The 17,602-nt window shown below is 41.9% G+C and overlaps 1 protein-coding gene across 1 annotated transcript in view; it reads left to right on the top strand.

Annotated features, from left to right (window-relative positions):
* The window catches only part of T265_04341 (hypothetical protein), a gene marked incomplete at both ends in the record, with an annotated part of 64,831 nt that overhangs the window by 43,090 nt on the left and 4,139 nt on the right, over positions 1-17,602 (top strand). The window contains 5 exons of the mRNA XM_009169050.1: positions 3,167-3,412; positions 7,410-7,757; positions 9,515-9,797; positions 15,541-15,674; positions 16,414-16,527. Coding sequence (XP_009167314.1) covers positions 3,167-3,412; positions 7,410-7,757; positions 9,515-9,797; positions 15,541-15,674; positions 16,414-16,527 — 1,125 coding nt within the window. The remainder of the gene's footprint in view (positions 1-3,166; positions 3,413-7,409; positions 7,758-9,514; positions 9,798-15,540; positions 15,675-16,413; positions 16,528-17,602) is intronic.

The raw sequence follows: 17,602 nt of genomic DNA, 5'->3' as shown, positions 1-17,602 counted from the left end.
GTGAACGCGAGCCATGCTCAGAATCGTTTTCGAAATGAGAAAAGTCACTGAGGTTTGTTTTCTTTTGCAGAATACGAGCACAATACGAACAACGAATTGGGTCTTTTCGTATTGACTGCCCACGAGCGACCTTTGTACTGTATGGGTGGATAATTGACAGAGGGGTGTGACAGAGATTTTGAACAGTTAGAGTGTTGTTGGTGTTGCACGCTATCCAGGATGTGGTCCCCGTGAGGAAACGACCCGCTGTGAAATACTGAATTTGGTTTGTGCTGCAGAACAGTTCAGAAACAATCAAATAGACAGTACATTCGCTCTGATATTTGACACAGCTGACTATATTCTGTGTCCATAGGTTCAACAGCCTTACTCGGATGCTGCGTGACTTTCTGGATACAGAGTTCAAGCTTTTGGTCCAGAAGACCTTCGTTTGGCTTTAGGATTCGTTCTTTTTGCAAACGAAACTACTACTTGCCTATTTCTACTCAAGTAACATGCTTTTGAACCCCTTCCACTACCGCTTTGTTTGATGACACCTTCATTACTCTTAATCTCTAGATGTGCTGTGTCACTCACGCACAATTTTAATTTGCACTAAGCGATGTGAGAACAATGTTCTCAAACTAATCACATGGCGGATATAGAAGCTTCATATTTAGTGTTTAGTCTGCAGTCAATGAATACAGTAAGCCTCGTTTTCGATGAAGTTTAATCATTGGTTTCTTTGCCCCGATAGTGGTTAACCTCAGAACATTTTAAGTCAAAGAATGGTTTTGGTGTATTATTTTACCGAAAGCATTACGATTCATGCCTTGCTTCGCGTTGTTAAATAGGCCCAAACATCGTACAAAAAGTTACAGCCCCTTCCTCGTTGGCTTCATGTACATTCAATAGAAATATTTACGTAGGTCAATTCCCCACTAGATCGGCTGTGCGGTTTTGCAGCAAATGTATGCAAATTTATGCTCACCACACATTTATGTTTACAAGCAGTTGAGTGAGCTAGCGAGCTTGCCGAACTCATGTGTTCAACCACATGCTCAACGATTCAGCAGGTCACCTGGCGTGCGGAACGAGGGCCTAGCCGTTACACACCATTGTGCTGTAGTGTCAGGTTCCACTGCCGCGTGTGTATTTGTTCTGTTATTTCGTGTACATAACGCAGTAGTCACTTATAGGGTTCAATCTACCTAACAGACTGATGGGTAACCTTTTCAAGTATACACGGTTATCATACCAATAGAGACTGCTTTGGATTTTCCCGGTTTGACTACAGTTCAGAACACTTTGGGGGAATAAAATCATTTGTGAGTTAGGTTGACGCTGACAGAAAACTCCTCTGATTCCGACTCGATGAGCTCCGAGAAGTGCGGTGCAGGTCTTGAGTGTCGAAGAGATTTTGGCAACATCACCAATAGCGTGTTGTCCAAAACGCTGTGTTCAAATAAGCTGGTTGATTCTCCAATTTCTTCATATTAACGTAACTTCTCCATATCCTTATAATTTTTTTCACTGGTGCCCCTTCGTTTTGTCACCATAATGGATGAACGGAAACACAGTACCGCAAGTGGTCTCCATTCTCTCCTAAACTTAGGTACCAAAGTTTCGCATGACGTAAGCATGTTCAACAATTTCTCAGTGCAATCGATGGACTCTTCATGACTGACTAGAACAAGTGATGCAGCACTAGACAACTGGGCACCTAAGTGGCTAACATACTTACTGCCACGAAAGCTATATGAATCGGTAAAGAGTAAATTAAATCCCTAAAGCGGTCTGGTGGCTTATTCCGTGAGATTACGTCTGCCAAGGAATTTAACTGCCTGTAAGCAGTCCGATCTTATTCTTAACTCTTGCAATGTATCTTATGAGAAACCGCGAGATTTGGATCTGAGGACGATAATGATGAAGGTAGAGTTTGTTTTCTGATAATTTAAGAAGCGTCGATCAATTCATAATATATCCGCCCGGATTGGTTCCGAATAGTACAGCCTCCGCCATCGCGAGAACAAGCTGTCATGCGGCTGTGCTGAGTGCGAAAACACAGTAAACACATTCATCGGCGTTCCTGAATTGTGTAGGTGGCTAGTTTCTTCGACAAACTGGTCACCATACCTAGACTCCTCCACTCTAAGCTACTCAGTCACCTGTAAAAGTTATAATGGTCATGTGACGGATCAGGATACACTACAGGGCTTCTGTCCAGCCAGATACCAAGAAAATCACTGATGTTATAATTAGCCCCCATTTGCTGGAAATTGGTTACCTGTTCAGTCCAAGCACAGCTTTCGACATAGTATGTCATGTCCCCGCACACAACTCCATGGTCTTGCTACGGCCGAGGCTGTTATCGTAAAATTCCGTTAGCTGAGACAACAAAAATGCTGTATTCAAATACCAAGACATTCCTGGTCTGGATCATTGCCCTCTCCCAACAGTTTAACTGAAATCAACTTCAACATGTTCGCAGGCTTCCACTGACGTGTTCATCATGAAGTAGTACCGGACAAGCAGAATTCACGTAAAAAATATATAGTTTGTGACAGTACTAGATCACTTGGAATGCACTGAAACCCTTTGCCTGCCACTTTTGTGTATTGTTGTATATATCATTATAGCAAAAATCCCAATGATGAGTAGTTTGCACCTATTGAGTTTTCATGAATTTCCTATCTTGCTTTCCGGAATCTACAGTTTCAGTCATTACGTTAACATTTTGGTGTGTTTATAAATGATTCTACACCAATCGAGATAGTCAGATCAAGTCTTGTTCATGAAATGGTAACATCTACTAACTTTTCTATTGGTGGGTAAACCTGGGTCAGTAATATGGAGCGATGACATTGAGACACTTCTGGGGATGTTTACTCCGGGGACAAAGCTTTATCTTTAATCTTTATCGAGCTGGGTTCACCGAAAAGCAAATGCTTTCAACAAACTCTTCACAGTCACTCTCCTCAGTCACCGGCTCCAAATACGATTTTAACGGAGGGCGATGCACAGCTTGATTTAACTTGCCTGTAACTCACGGTTTTCTCATGATTGCTTGAGTAACCTTAGCGGTTCACGGAAGCAGTCATAAAAACAATCTGGTTGAAGATAAAATGAACGTTTTATCAAAGTTGTCAACTTATAAGTCCCTGGAAATGGACTGATTCCTTTGTAGGTGAATGTGCTTGGTGACCGAGTTGAACATTTGCAACACCTGTTGGCCTTGGAATCGAGCAAAGTTGAGCGACTTAGCGCCGAGCTAGAGGATATGACCACCACCATTGCCGAAGCCAAGACATATGAACGCAACTTGGAGCATATGGTTACCCAACTGAGTAGACAACTGGAACAGAAGACCAAGGCTCTTGAGATTCCAACCCCATCGGAGACGAATAAGCTGGAAGTCAATGGTTCGTATAAGGTAAGCCTAAAGCAACACGCAGACTTAGATGCACGTCATTGTTCTCCGACATGTCTCTCAAGCTACCACACTCACATAACGTAGATGCACTGAAATATTCTTTGTTGCGCATAGCACGAGTGACTGAATGAACTAGACAGGAAAACAGCTGTTAATTCTTAACATGAAATGTGTGATGTTTAGCAAAGACGGTGGCATCATTTTTATCTGAAGGCATTAGGGCCCGAGAGTATTGTAAAAGCCATGGTTCTACTATCCTTGTTGATATTTTGGTCGGTCAGAAAGTCAGTGGTTATAGTTTAGATTTAGATGCAACGTGATTCACAATCAAGGTCCCAAGGCCAATATACAAACTGGTGTGGGTTGTTAGTCAGCGCCACCTGTGGTTGTCTTTAACAGCACGACTTTCTTTGTTTCTCCAGGGGCATGTTAACAACAAAGCTTAAAGGATCGATGACGTCGGTGAAGATTAAGCTCTGGTAAGAAGTTTGTGACGGTTCTTAGTGGTTCTGGACACCCACAATTCTCTAATACAGCCCCAAAGTGTCGACCGAGAGTCCACAATGCAACTCACCGTATGAGACGAAAATCAGTCCCACTTAAGCATCGTAGTGGAGGAGGTCACACTTTGGAGTCACCGAAGGTTTTAAGCGGCTTCTGATTCACTGGCGTGCCTTGCCCTTATAAAAATCACTTACAAAGCCCGTAGAGACCTCTATATTTGACGCTACTACTTAGGTAAGCATGTGAAGTTTCTGACATTTTCACATTTTATTGTGCCCCACTTTACTGTAGTGTGATAGGAATTAGAGTTGCGTTTTACTTCCGTTCTTTCCTAATCTTCTGTACATTCCTACAGGTATGGTTTTCCAATCGCTCGCATATTAATGCCTGTGAAACCCTACCAGTGATATGCGTCTTGGAAAAAGCAGAATACTATTAGTATCTATATACTAAGACACTATGTTACTCTGATATGAAAACGCCCAGTCATCAGCTGCCTGAAACACAAGGCTCAAATAATTTCCGTACCGGTCGCTAAATTTGCCGGTAGAAATACGTTTCTTTCACTGAGATGCTGACTGACCGACAGGAAATGTCTCCGGTAAAGTAATAGGCCTGCGTTTAAAAGAACTGTTGCTGGTTATCTGATAACCAAGAGGTTATCCGGTGAAACTCACTGCTCGTCAAAATACTCCCCCTTAAGATAACTTTCGTTTGGTTCCCACGATTCGAATAGGGTATGTCCTCTTCCTCTGCATGTTTTAGTGTCCACTCGTCTACTTGTTGCTATGATGGTGAAGTCGCGATGGCGTCCAACGACCGTCTGAATGAGCACGCAAACACTAACCGAGGCTTTCTCTACACGGCAATGCCAGGCAGTTTTCAGAGATTAACCACCAAATCTCTGAGGAGCGAGTATTCAAAATGATCTAGCGAAATCTCAACAATCTGACTCAGTTTATCAAATTAGCAGTGCTGTCAAAAGATGAATCAGAGGCAGCACGACAGTTTAGTTTTCATTTGCATGTATATAAACTGTTTAGACATATGTTGCACTCCATGAGGCCATCCAAACCAACACACAAAGTGTGGGTGTCTGCGTCTTACGACTATGGTCAGCGTGATGTTTAGGATGCGCGCATTACTTTGTTGTTATTCACTGTTTTCTTAGGTCAGTGGCATTTGTGCTGAGGGTAAAACCTGTTGTTCATGAGACTCGACCACACTGACACTATGATGGAGGATCGGAATAATCCGGCCGTGACGCTGGACAACTTGTTTTCAAAAAACCCAAGCAGACGAAGTATACATGGAAATTCCGCCCCCTCGACTACCATTGATTAGGACCCTTAGTATCTATAAATGTTTGTGTGAAGCTAGTTTGTTAGAGTGCCAAATTTCAAGGAAACATCAATTAGTAAGTTAATATTCGTTGATGCCGCAGAGTACCAAGCCGCAGAGAGCAATGCACCCTGGGGATTTCCTATCGATACCGAGACATGGTATCCGTAAACGATTCACCTATGTCCTATTCTGGCAGTACAATTCTTTGCCTACTCTTCTTTAGGTAATTAGCGCTATATGCTCGAATTAATCGGCGAATTTCGGAATTGCGGCCCCTGATAAGAATCTGGCGAAAATGGCATTCTTGCTATACTAGTTTTGGTAGATTCAGGATGTTTCTAACAAGTGTTAAATATTTATACTTTAATCAGTGACTTTTATTTGCATATAAATTGCAAGGTAATGTCTTTGACTAGAAGAATAAAATACTTGTTATGTGCAAATTCTGAGGAAATTGGAGGGTCAACCTGTCATGGTCTTCATAATTGTGGGTACATTAGTTGAAGCAATCAGTATGCTAAGAGGAAACTGACCACAACGAATTTATCAAGGGAGTGAGGTAAAAAGAGGTAAAAAAAGAGGTGTAAAAAGAGGTAATCACCTACGAATTGCGAGAAGTTTGCAGGCGATCGAGATCTTATTGTCTCAGAGGGGTCTGTTAAACAATCGGCAGATTCACCGTTAGACAACTTTCTGCTTTGGACACAAAAGCTTCGTCAGGACAAGTGAGTAATTTACTGAGAGGACTAACTTTTGGGACAGACGGAAAACTATTCAATGTGATCTACCAGGAGACATAATCAATGCTGAATACGGGTCAACAGTTCTTATTGGCTTGTATGGACGACTAACACTTATAACGAGTGTACCAGGGGAAATCATTCCGAAGCTAAATCAGGGTGCAGGCCTTTCTTTTCCACTTTAGAGCATGTTGGCTAAATATTCTTCTAAGTTGTTGTTTACAGATTTAGTTGATCTGTGTAGTTTAGTAACCGGAGTAGGGAGTGTTGGGGATCGGTGAAGTGTTGAGTATGAATTCCTACAGCAGCAACTTGTATCGAAGGCATTGAAAATCGCCATAGATCCGAGCGTGAGTATGAAGAAAGACGTAAAAGTGGCATTGACGTGGCGGGCGACTTTAGACCAGCCAAGCTGACACGTGGAACGCGTCATTCTCCGTGGCGTGATTGGGACCAAAAGTAAAAATTAAACCTATTTGGAATTTCCCTATCTATTCGAAATTTCAGTGCGACAGCTAAAGTTTGCAATCGCATTCGGGGCGTCGGAAAATATTTCAGTCAACCCGTTGAAAAACCACCCGATGATAGGAATGGATTCAACCCAAAGCCCACCATTGAATGTAAAATACAGAAACTTTAAGGTGTGTATTTGATCGAATTATCAACTAGAAGGTGAAAGATTCAAAGATCCTAAACCACACAACGTTCAAATTTCGAACAATTTCTCCATTGAAAGACGCGGCACCATTGTGTTCGGCAACATTCTATCCTGACCGATAAAATTGGGGTGCAGTTGGTTTCATTATCACGGCGGGTCGCGGCGCTGAAAGCACCATTGGGGCTACTTCTGATTGTTTGGACACCGCGTAATTACATTTTGAATGGAGTGTTTAACTTTTTAAGGATAAAGCTTTTGTAAAATCCAGTTTGTGGCTTATTGTCAGCTGGATTTTCGGATCGAACTGTGCCGGTCAGTCAGCATTTTACTTAGATCAGGTGGATTAATGACATACACGTCAACAAAAAACAGTGCATACCTTGCACTTCTATCGACCATGTTCTTTTTAATTTTTGGTTCATATTTCTAGCATTTCACTTCTGTCTGTCGTGGCTGGTGTCAACTCCCCACGGGGTAGTCACCAGATCAAATTTTTAGTTGAGCAAGGATTCTTGTTTAGTTATCAACGGGTTCGTTAAACATACACACTTTGGTCAACTTCACGCAACAGATCTTTTTGTTTGCTTCAAACGACTGAATGATCAAGCAAATGAAAAGCCTGTCCTAATGTGTCAGCCATCCACGGGTTATTTTGTTGTTTGTGTACTCTCTGTCTTGGATTTTAATGATAAAGTTCTCGTGTCAGTGTGGGCATAAAAGTTGGCTTTTTCGGGAAAAAATACTCTTGCAGCCCGAACCGGGAACCCCCGATATGGAGCAACAGCTCGTCTCCTATCGCATTCTGTTGAGTCAACTCCGGGACTACTTTTCTGCAAATCCTAAAGCGATGGCGGCACTGGCAGACAGCCCATTCCAGCCAGGAAGCGAGCTAGACATATTCAAAGAGAGCACACTGGCCCCACAAGTTCTGGTTAATCTGGAACGTATTCAGCAGTATCAGGCGGCAAAATCTCCTTCACCCACCAAGGATGATCGTTCCACGTTTGACGACCTGACAACAAGGAGTGGTGCTAACGATGAACTAGTGGAGCTCAAGCGACAGCTTTTGGAAGCAGATAAAATGCTGTCCGAAAAGTCGGTAAGTGTACGCATGCTAACCCCTGCAAGATCAGTGGGTAGGTCGCTGTATATAAGGGTAAAGTATTTTGTTGATCCACCATCACTGGATGATTTGCCGTTTCCCTGTGTTACTAACGCTGATTATTGGAAGCGGTTCAACTTGATGTGGCGATGAGCAGTCACTTCCGTAGGACGACGATACTTTACTGAGGCTCATTTCTGGCACAGTCTGAGATAACCCAAAAAAGACTCAACAAAAAATGGTATTATGAAACATTATCCAGATATTACAGTAGTGCAGTGACAGCTATTTGCTACTGGTTGTAGATTAGGTTATCCGTTTTCTCATTGTCATTACAGAGTTTGCTCTGAAAATCTAGGCCAGTCATCATGCAACTTGTTCAAGTGCTACTCGGTTTCTTAGAAAAAAGAAAAGAGAAAGGAAAAAAGATAAGAGGAAATTTTACGCGCCAATGCTTTGAACTTTGGACAGAAAATCATACATTTGATGAAGCTGGAACAGCGTTTTGGGTAAAGGTGTATGAAGACCTAAGTAAAATGAGAAAACTGAAAGGATGACAGTCAGTGGGAAATGGCTGCGCGGCGCTGTGCTTACAGGCCGAGTGGTCGATGAAGTTGGACTGAAAATACTGACACACGCCACTCATATACACCTATATTGCACAGTGATCTACCGCACCGATTGAAGACTGTAAATTCGGGTTTTTCGTGGGGTTTCTAAGGTCAGCCAGACTTTAACCATCGGAACTCGAAGGGCTTTTCTTGGATTCGATTTCTGTCCAAAGACACATGCCTCATGGTCTTCTACCACCATGCCAGACTGCATGGGAAGCATCAGCGGAATACCTACAGCCTAAGTCCTCGTTTAGACTACAGTATTGTTCGCTCAGCTGTAGCGCCCTTTCGGTACCTAGCTGCCATGCCACCCGAAGGAAGCACGAGGGGTGGGATACTGGCAGGTTGCCCAAACCTAGACAGGGGAAGTCGAGAGGCAGAGGTAGTGTTCGAAGCACGGACCTTCCAGTCAGTAAATTCGCGTTCTAACTACTTGAAACATCTCGCCCCCTACAGTATTGTTGCTGTCATCTTGACCTGAAGTGTCGGCAGATGAAAGGTGTATGTTTCAAATATTCTACTTGAAACTCTCGCCCCCTACAGTATTGTTGCTGTCATCTTGACCTGAAGTGTCGGCAGATGAAAGGTGTATGTTTCAAATATTCGCGAAAAAGCAACCAACTCTGCTGTTATGGCATAAAACTTGTGCTCCATTCAAGAAGATGCATCAATTAGCGGGCACACAAAATTCATTCGTCGCTTAACCAGGTGCTCTGCCCAGGAATGTCAACGCGCATCAGTTTCCTGAGGTAGAGAATGTCGTGTTACAGGTATGGAATGCTGGCATGAATAAGACCTGACTAAAATCTGTGGGATCCAATCGCTTCTTTGTTACAAACTGACCAGTTGTACTGAGGTGTTACTATAGTGTCTCTATTCTGTACTACTATAATGATGGTGTCTCACTCTAAGAGTACTAGTAAGATAAATCGAGGAAGGCATTAGAAGAAATTCAGGACAAACTAAACTCCAAATAAATAATTAGAGAAACTTCACCAAACCTATCTTGAACTCACCTAGCGTACTTCCTAAGTCTAGACTGCATGCATTGATCTGCAGTTCAACAAACGCGTCGAACCTACAGAATAAACGGTTGATAAAGCCAGTCGTTCCAAAAATGTTTTCCATCCATTTTCTCAGGAACAAATTAAATCGGAAATCGAGGACAGGGAAGTTTTAGAGTCTGAAAATAACCAGCTCCGAAATCGCATCAGTGCTCTGGAACGACAGCTCCGTGATGTTCAAGAAGATTTTGATGAGAATTGTTCCAGGCGAGATTTGATGAATCAGCGTCAAATGAAGGAAATGGCGGAACAGCTGGAAGAAGAGGCGCGCAAAGTAGCATTACTTACACAACAGAACCGAGATATGGAACGGGAACTAACAGAACTGCGCAACTTGGCAGAACCAGAAGAAGAGATGCGTAAGTTAATTAATGGTGATGTTTTTTCGTCATTAAACATCATCAAGCTTGCCCGCAGGTTATTGGAGAAAACGCTCACCCCTCGGAATATGGCCTCTAATGGTTTCGTATTAGCCACATACTTTGCATTCAAACTGAGAAGCATAAATCTTCACTGTAATTCATTCTTCTTTAGTGTGGCTGAGCGAAGTAAACTCTTATTTCAGTTTTTATTTCAATCTCCAGGCATCGATTTTATTCCCAGTTCCGGACAGTGTATCGAGCAACCTTTTTTAGTTTCTGTAAAAGAACCAAACCATATAGGCCCATCAGGATTACTAGTTTTCTCCATAATAATAAACTGTTAATAAACTTACACCCGGGTGGCCTGTATGATTGAATACTCGATATGATTGTACAAAGGTGACTGACTTTGCAAGTATTATGGAACATTCTACCAATTCCCATTTTAAAGTAGACTCTCATTGGCTTATGTGACAGGGCATCCTTGCCATGAAACGGTTATTGTGGGCTCATCTGATGCGCAGATCGCCTACTACAACTCAAAAAGCCTTGAAAACAGGACATTCAAACTTTTACTGTATACTTACTATTACCTACTCACTACGAGGGAGGTTCGCCGTCCTGTTCCTCCACTGCCATGAACCCACACATGTTCATCCGGCGCCTCCGGCGAACTTTTTGCAGAACTATGTCACTGAAAACATGGTGCACAAAAACACAATCGCTCTGAATTTGCTGAGCGTAGGTGGAATATTCAATCGATTCATTGAATTAGGCTTCGCATTTAGCTAGCCTACATTTGTAGAACCACTTCAGCTAATTTTTCTCATCAGAAGCTTGGTAGTAAAGTGCAATTGTATGAATATGCATTGAAACGGTTTTCGGATATATTTCGCCAGTGGAATATTTTTAATAAAACCTGCACTGGATTCTAATGATAGATTGCATTGCATCCAGTATGTCTCTAACACCCAGGGCCAGGTCTATGTAGACTCCACTGTGAACAAGGGCTGCTGTGTAGACAGATTCGCTTGTTTAATGTGACGACTGAATACTCAATGTGTTATGTACTTGAAGCTATTTTCCGTGTGCCGAAAATTAGCCTCTATGTGTATGAGCCTGGCTAAGAATAACATTTCCTCAGAAGTAATTATAAATATAGAAAAGTTTGTTTGAGACCACCTTGTCATTTTCCCACAAAATAAATCATCCTTTCGGAAACAGTTACCGTGGTACCGTTCTCATGGTCTTTCTACCAATCAGATGCTCCTTACTATTCAGCATCGTCCTAGTGATCATCAACAGAATGGGTTTTTAATACGAGGAAGCTGGCAAGTATGTTGGTTACTTTTCATGCTCACGTCAGTAAAACGTGATGATGAATAATTTCAGTTGGTAGCTCTGTAAGCCCGGTCGACATCGCAGACTGCGTGCACATTTATATTATCCGAATGATCAAAGTTAGCTTAGTATGAAGCTGAAACACACCTACTTACAAGCCCGGTAAACATCACAATAAGTCTAGGAGAATTTTCCCGCACGGAATCTGTGCCCAGCGGATTCCTCTTGCAAGCCCTCATTCCTCTTTGATATGATATTAGTTCATCAGTGTAGTCCAGGTTTGTAACTTACCATCAGTGGGGTGGACACTGATTTCGTTGTGGCGGATTTTTCACATAGCTTATTCTGAATAACCCATCTTTTACTCATATATCGCAAATGGGAGGATGCCTTCCTTCGGATTCCCAAAGTTGAATGTCCAAGCTGTACTGGAGGCCCAAGCCATGGATGACTCAGAACAATCGTTTGTTTATCTGATACTCACACCTTTGTTTGACCTACAGGAAAGCAAAGGACACAAGCCATAGAACAGTATAGTTAACTTCACTGCCATAAAAACGTATGCTCATCGGTCAACTTAGCATATCGATTGACACATTGCAAGTCCCACCAAAAGGAACTGGTCGAGTAGCTGTCCAGCCTACGCTGGGAACCACGTATGTTTGGTTGCGTCAAAAGAATCCACTTGATAATTTCTGTATGTGTTAACTGGTAGCCAAAGCTAAGTAGTAAGGGTATATATAAGATATATGGGGTATAATCAGTTAAATATTTCGCATGACACTTTTCTGGAACGGGCTTTCATTGGAGAGAACGTCCCTATCTCCCCCGGGTAATGCTGACAGAGAAACGTAAGATACCGCTTCTGAAACTAAGACAAGGTAATTCCATAATATACTTCCGCCAACGAAAATTGTTTGGAGAAGATCAGTCAATTTTACTTAGAGGAGAACAAACTGTCGACGAGAACGACGAGAATGAGGAGCTTGAGTTAATTGGATTAGGATAGCATACTTTGCGCCTGGAAGAATTGACGATAGACATAATAGAGGCAAGCATAAAATAATGTGAAGTTACGAGTCTAGGGCACTTCCTTAGTAGACAGAACACTGGGCTTCCGCAATTGCACCTATATTTACATGATCAAACTTTCTCGATTTAAGCAAGTTACCTGGCTTTCTACCAAATAAAAACAGCTCAACTCCCATGAAGGAAAGGCTGTGTTAGCCAATGATAATAATGGTTCAGACTCCTCACGATAAGCAAAACGTTCATTCATTTGAAGGGAACGATTTCATTCCTGACTTGGTTACTTCCACAGAAACCTAGTTCCTATCACTCTGTGTGATGCCCTCGTCACTTGACGTTTCCTAAGACATAGCCAAAATATGAATACAGTTGAAACAGAACTTCATCGTAATAGCAACACCAGTGAGAACACTGGTGCTTGACAGAACACGCTGTTGTAAATTATGGTGTGAAATTTCACACGCACATGTTGTTCAAGGGAGACTTATAAAAACAGGTGATTCCACTGGACCTACACAAAAACGCAGTCGTCGCCAGACACGGTTCAGTTCGTGCCACGTGCGAAGTGATACCACTCGCAGATTAGACCATGGCAGTAAATGTGGGGTAGATGTTTCATAGAAGGATGGATGTATCTGAACAGACAGCTGGGTCCACCTATGTTGAACTAAAAACTTCCTCCATCAAGTACAGTGCAAGAAACAGTAAATAGTGAATTCCTCCACTATTCGGAATGACGCTCACACGTTAGTTTCTGCAACCAAAAGTCTGAGGTGACCGTTGCAGAATAGATTGGGATCAGCACTGTTTCAATGAACCCATGTTGTGAACATCCCACATGAGTGGCTGTTCTAGGTTCTGGTGGGGCGCAGTGGACTCAGAACTTCAAACAAAATCGAGTCTGCCTAGAAAGATCATATGCTTTGTAGGTTAATAAGTGCACACAGTAAAAACTTTGCTGAGTGTATTTTTCACAGCTAACGATGAAAACTTTTGGACCATTGCGGTTCCTACGCATACACCCAGGAACTCCGACCCAAAGTCATTAGAGGTACATTTTGATGCATGCAAACGTCGTTTCGCGTGATAAACCAGGAGCTCCTCATTGGATGACCTGCTCACACAAACCTTGTTCTGAGTTTCGATGAGCATAATTACTCACGATATAGTGTCCCCACCTCAGCTCGACCAATTCACACTTGTGCTCCCGTAAACCGACCCACTGTCTCCATTCTGATTTTAGATATCAAATACTCAAAAGTCGATCCAAGCATAGCATTAAATTAATATGGATTAGACTACTCATGAGTAAGCGGCGTTTTCAAGCCACGCTTTCGTTTTTTTTCACGACTGACATTGGTGCTTTTGAAGTTCGCATAGGTACGGTCCTCTTGATTTCCATACAACCACTGAGGGAACAGTGTTTGCTTGAGTCAAATTTTCGAAGGCGTCGTTGTGAAATAAAGGGATCTGATTGAAACTCACACAAACGGAATTTCACAAGTGTGAAATAGATGAAAGACAGCCACATTCATCAGCACACTGAGCCTCATTATCCCATGTCTAGTAGCAATTCCCCATGAAATTTACGTCATCTGGAGTGCTCTGAAGTGGTAGCTGATGCTTATCGCAGTTTCGATGGGACATAAACAACGTGTGAAAGATTTATTAGGGATCGTGACCCATAAATCAAAATTTTTTTTAAACAGAACAGTATTTTCGTTTTGCTACTAAAAGGATAGGTATTACCCAGGCCAGGAAAATACAAATTATAGCGAATCAGGGTTTGTGGTCGAGTGAAAGTTTTAAACACTAACAGGAAACGAAGATGATGAACGGATGATTGTTGGGAACCGTGCGTTATGATACGGTCTAACAAATGAACAGTGTTTCCACGATGTGGAAATATTTCACATTTGGTTGTAAAATGTGTCAATGAGTCTCGATTGAATCGAAAACCAGAAGCTAACATTTCCGACAGAATACTATGCTGGAGCTTAAAAACATTCTCGTAATGCAGAAAAGCTGTGTCTTGCTACTAAAAGGGTAGGTATTGCGCAGGCCAGGAAAATACAGATTATAGCGAATCAGGGTTTGTGGTCGAGTGAAAGTTTTAAACACTAACAGGAAACGACGATGATGAACGGATGATTGTTGGGAACCGTGCGTTATGATACGGTCTAACAAATGAACAGTGTTTCCACGATGTGGAAATATTTCACATTTGGTTGTAAAATGTGTCAATGAGTCTCGATTGAATCGAAAACCAGAAGCTAACATTTCCGACAGAATACTATGCTGGAGCTTAAAAACATTCTCGTAATGCAGAAAAGCTGTGTCCCACATTCAATAGTAGTTGGGTTTGTACGGCCAGTATTTGAAATCGGCGGGGACAAAAGAAACTAGGAAGACGTTTTCGCGCACCACAAATAGGTTATGTACCGAAAACTTTAGATTTCCGATTGCTATGTGCTTTGTATAGTTGTAAGTTCTTATCAGAAACCTACAGGTAATGATCAAATTAATTTGCCTTAGAGTGGAAGCGGCCTATACATAAGGAAATACCCTGTAAGTATCAAAGAGATGCACTTTTCTTCATAAGTCAGTGTGCGGCATAAAGGATTTTAACCTTGAAGCCGTTCACCTCACCTAAGAAGCATTCGAATGGGTTCATCGCATTTAAGACCCCCGCTCAAAACATACAGTAACATCATAAGGACGCTTAGGAAGCTTTATCTGGGCTTGAAACATGAGCTTATAGAATATCCGTAATTAGTTTGGATAGATTGCGCGCTATGTGTGACATTTATTTGGGCTGATTATTGATGGATATTAGTGTGATATTTGTGTGCATGTATTTCCAAGTCTTTTTACTGCTGCATGCACTGTCCACGTGCAAAACGAACGTAATTCCACGTGTTGCGTCTATTATTGACAATCCACCCAGGTGATATTCCGAAGTCACCGCTGAATCAGACTCATAAAACGATTACTAGTTAGTTCGTGAGCACTTCAACTTGTTTCCTCTCTAATAGAGTTGTGCACAACTGAGGACCATTTTCAGCTCATCATTTGAAGTCTGTTTTTAACGAACGGATTGATCGCATAGGGAAGCACTTGCGACCGGTCCTTCCGTGAAATGCCTCTAAAGAGGGAACGTTATAACGGACAATAAAACGTGTTAACGGAATTTGAAAGACTGGATGGAAGCAGCTGTGGTGTACCCGTTTGCATTGTTAGCAGACTATATGAGCATTATTTGTTTACTGCTCAATGAACGCATAAGATGTGGAGTCCGCATTAGTCCTCCGATACCCTCCGTTGCATTAACGGTCTACTCTGATCACTTTGCGCTTCACTTCATTTGTAGTGAATGATGAATGGGAATCAATGAAATCTAAACTTCGGGCTGATGTGTCTCATTACAAACGATCCTTGGAGCTATTACAAGAGGAATTCGATCAGTTCCGCCGCCAGAATGATCCACAAAAAACACGCGAAGAGGTTTGTTGGTTTGATGAAATGTTAATGTTCTCTGGATGTTTTTACTGAACAACTGGAAACTGATAAGTATTTTGTAGTGCCAGTTATTTTGTTTCTGTATTTGTATAAAGAAAATTAAATTGTCCCTTAACCGATGTGAAGCATAAGCCTTTCAGAACAGTTGGTGCATATCTTTGACTTTCGAAAGAGAGTACAGTTGTCGAGGTTTTGATCAGTCAGCATAAAGTTTTCCTGATAGAATAATGTGGGGTGAATCACAGATGGGGTTCAAGTGCACACATGCAATGTGCGACATCGTTTTCAGTAGCCCAAACTACATCAGGCATGCGCGAGGTCAGTGGCTAGGGCACGTCCCCAGACTAGCCTATCCTGTGATGTTGTGTGTACCTGGTCTTCTCACTTCCACTTTGTTTTATAACACTGCTATCCTAGGGATTCACCTGTACCTTATAAGTTTTTGGTCCAGAGTATATGGAAATTATACGCACCTGACCTGAATTTTTTGTCGTAGCACACCAGAAAACTAATGTGTGGACAAAATGTACTGCTGAACATCCTACTTATGAAAACGAAATCAAAAATCCGAGAATTCCTAAAAAAACTGATTGTCCACTAAATAGCAGCTTATAAAAGTTAATCATCCGAAGATAACCTTGCTCCACACGAAATGACTATGCTAGTTGATAAACGTGGCTCCATATATCAAATACTTCAGGCGCTTGTCTTTTCATTTGCATAGCTGAATGAGAAGGAAGAAAGAATAAATCTACTGGAACGTGAGAAACAACAATGGCGTCTGGAAATGGAAGTACTACAGGTCAAGCTGCAGAATGCTACCAGCCTTTTGGAAGATGTAAGTGCTTGTTTAGTTGACAGCGTTAGAGACATGGTTTATGGAGCAAAGTTTATTTTGATATCGTTTTTTGGGTACTTGAATGTGTAGGTCAGACACACCTTTGGTTGCTTTCCACGTTACTTGATAACCAATTCTTGCTTATTTCAAATTTTCGTAGTACTTTAATTTAACTAACATTCTTTCGAGTGTTCCGGATATCTGGACGTCAGATGCTTTGACGTTTCTTCTGAAAAGCCAAGACGTTGGGAGAAAACACCATTGGATACCTAAATATACACTTCTGCGTTTTACACTACAGTTTCTCATCTCATTGCAGGATAAACTTATTACAGGCTGTAAAGAATCTGATGAGTATTTTCTGGCTTTATAGCAAGTACATGGGCAATGATACTGAATTTCAGGATCAACATCTACACTTTGGTCTGTTTTCGTGATAATGATGTCGTTTCAAATCCCAGGAAACAATTAGGCCGAATTTTTTCCGTCGCTATTTTGAGAAAGAATCCAATCGCCGACGTGTCACACCAGAATACTGGTGCAGACGCATGCTTCTGTGACTAGGATGTCGTGAAAAAGATACTAAAATACCATCTCACACTGCACGATATCTGCAGACATTGAAATGAGGATGTTGTCGTTGAATGGGTCTTTGGAGTAATTTCCCGACATTAGGATGGATGGTGCGCCCCCTCAGGTTCTCCTGGTAAGTGATATTAGGTGTACTGTAATAGTCACACTTCGTTATAGGTGATGGGAGAAGTTAAGAAAAGTCCTATTGGAAACTAGTTGCGATTCAAACAGCCCACTCACCATTTTTATTGGAAACGTGTAACACCTGTATCGTTCAGATCAATTTCGGGCTCGGTCGACTTCGAAATTCGTGAACTCCAGTTGCCAGTACTTTTGTCTTCTTCGGGACAGTTGATCGGCCGAATTTCGTTAGAATGGGCCTCAACAGATTGGTGTTCCACATCGAGTTCTTGTGACCGCGCTACTTTGTTCACCGAGTGATTAGCCCGTTAAGTCAGTGTCATTACAATTGGTCGCCCAAAGTTTCAGTCACCCCTGTCTT

This window comes from Opisthorchis viverrini (genome assembly GCF_000715545.1).
Source record: "Opisthorchis viverrini unplaced genomic scaffold opera_v5_70, whole genome shotgun sequence".
Taxonomy (NCBI): Eukaryota; Metazoa; Platyhelminthes; class Trematoda; order Opisthorchiida; family Opisthorchiidae; genus Opisthorchis; species Opisthorchis viverrini.
Note: the sequence above shows the minus strand (reverse complement) of the source record. Positions and strands in the feature narration are given on the sequence as shown.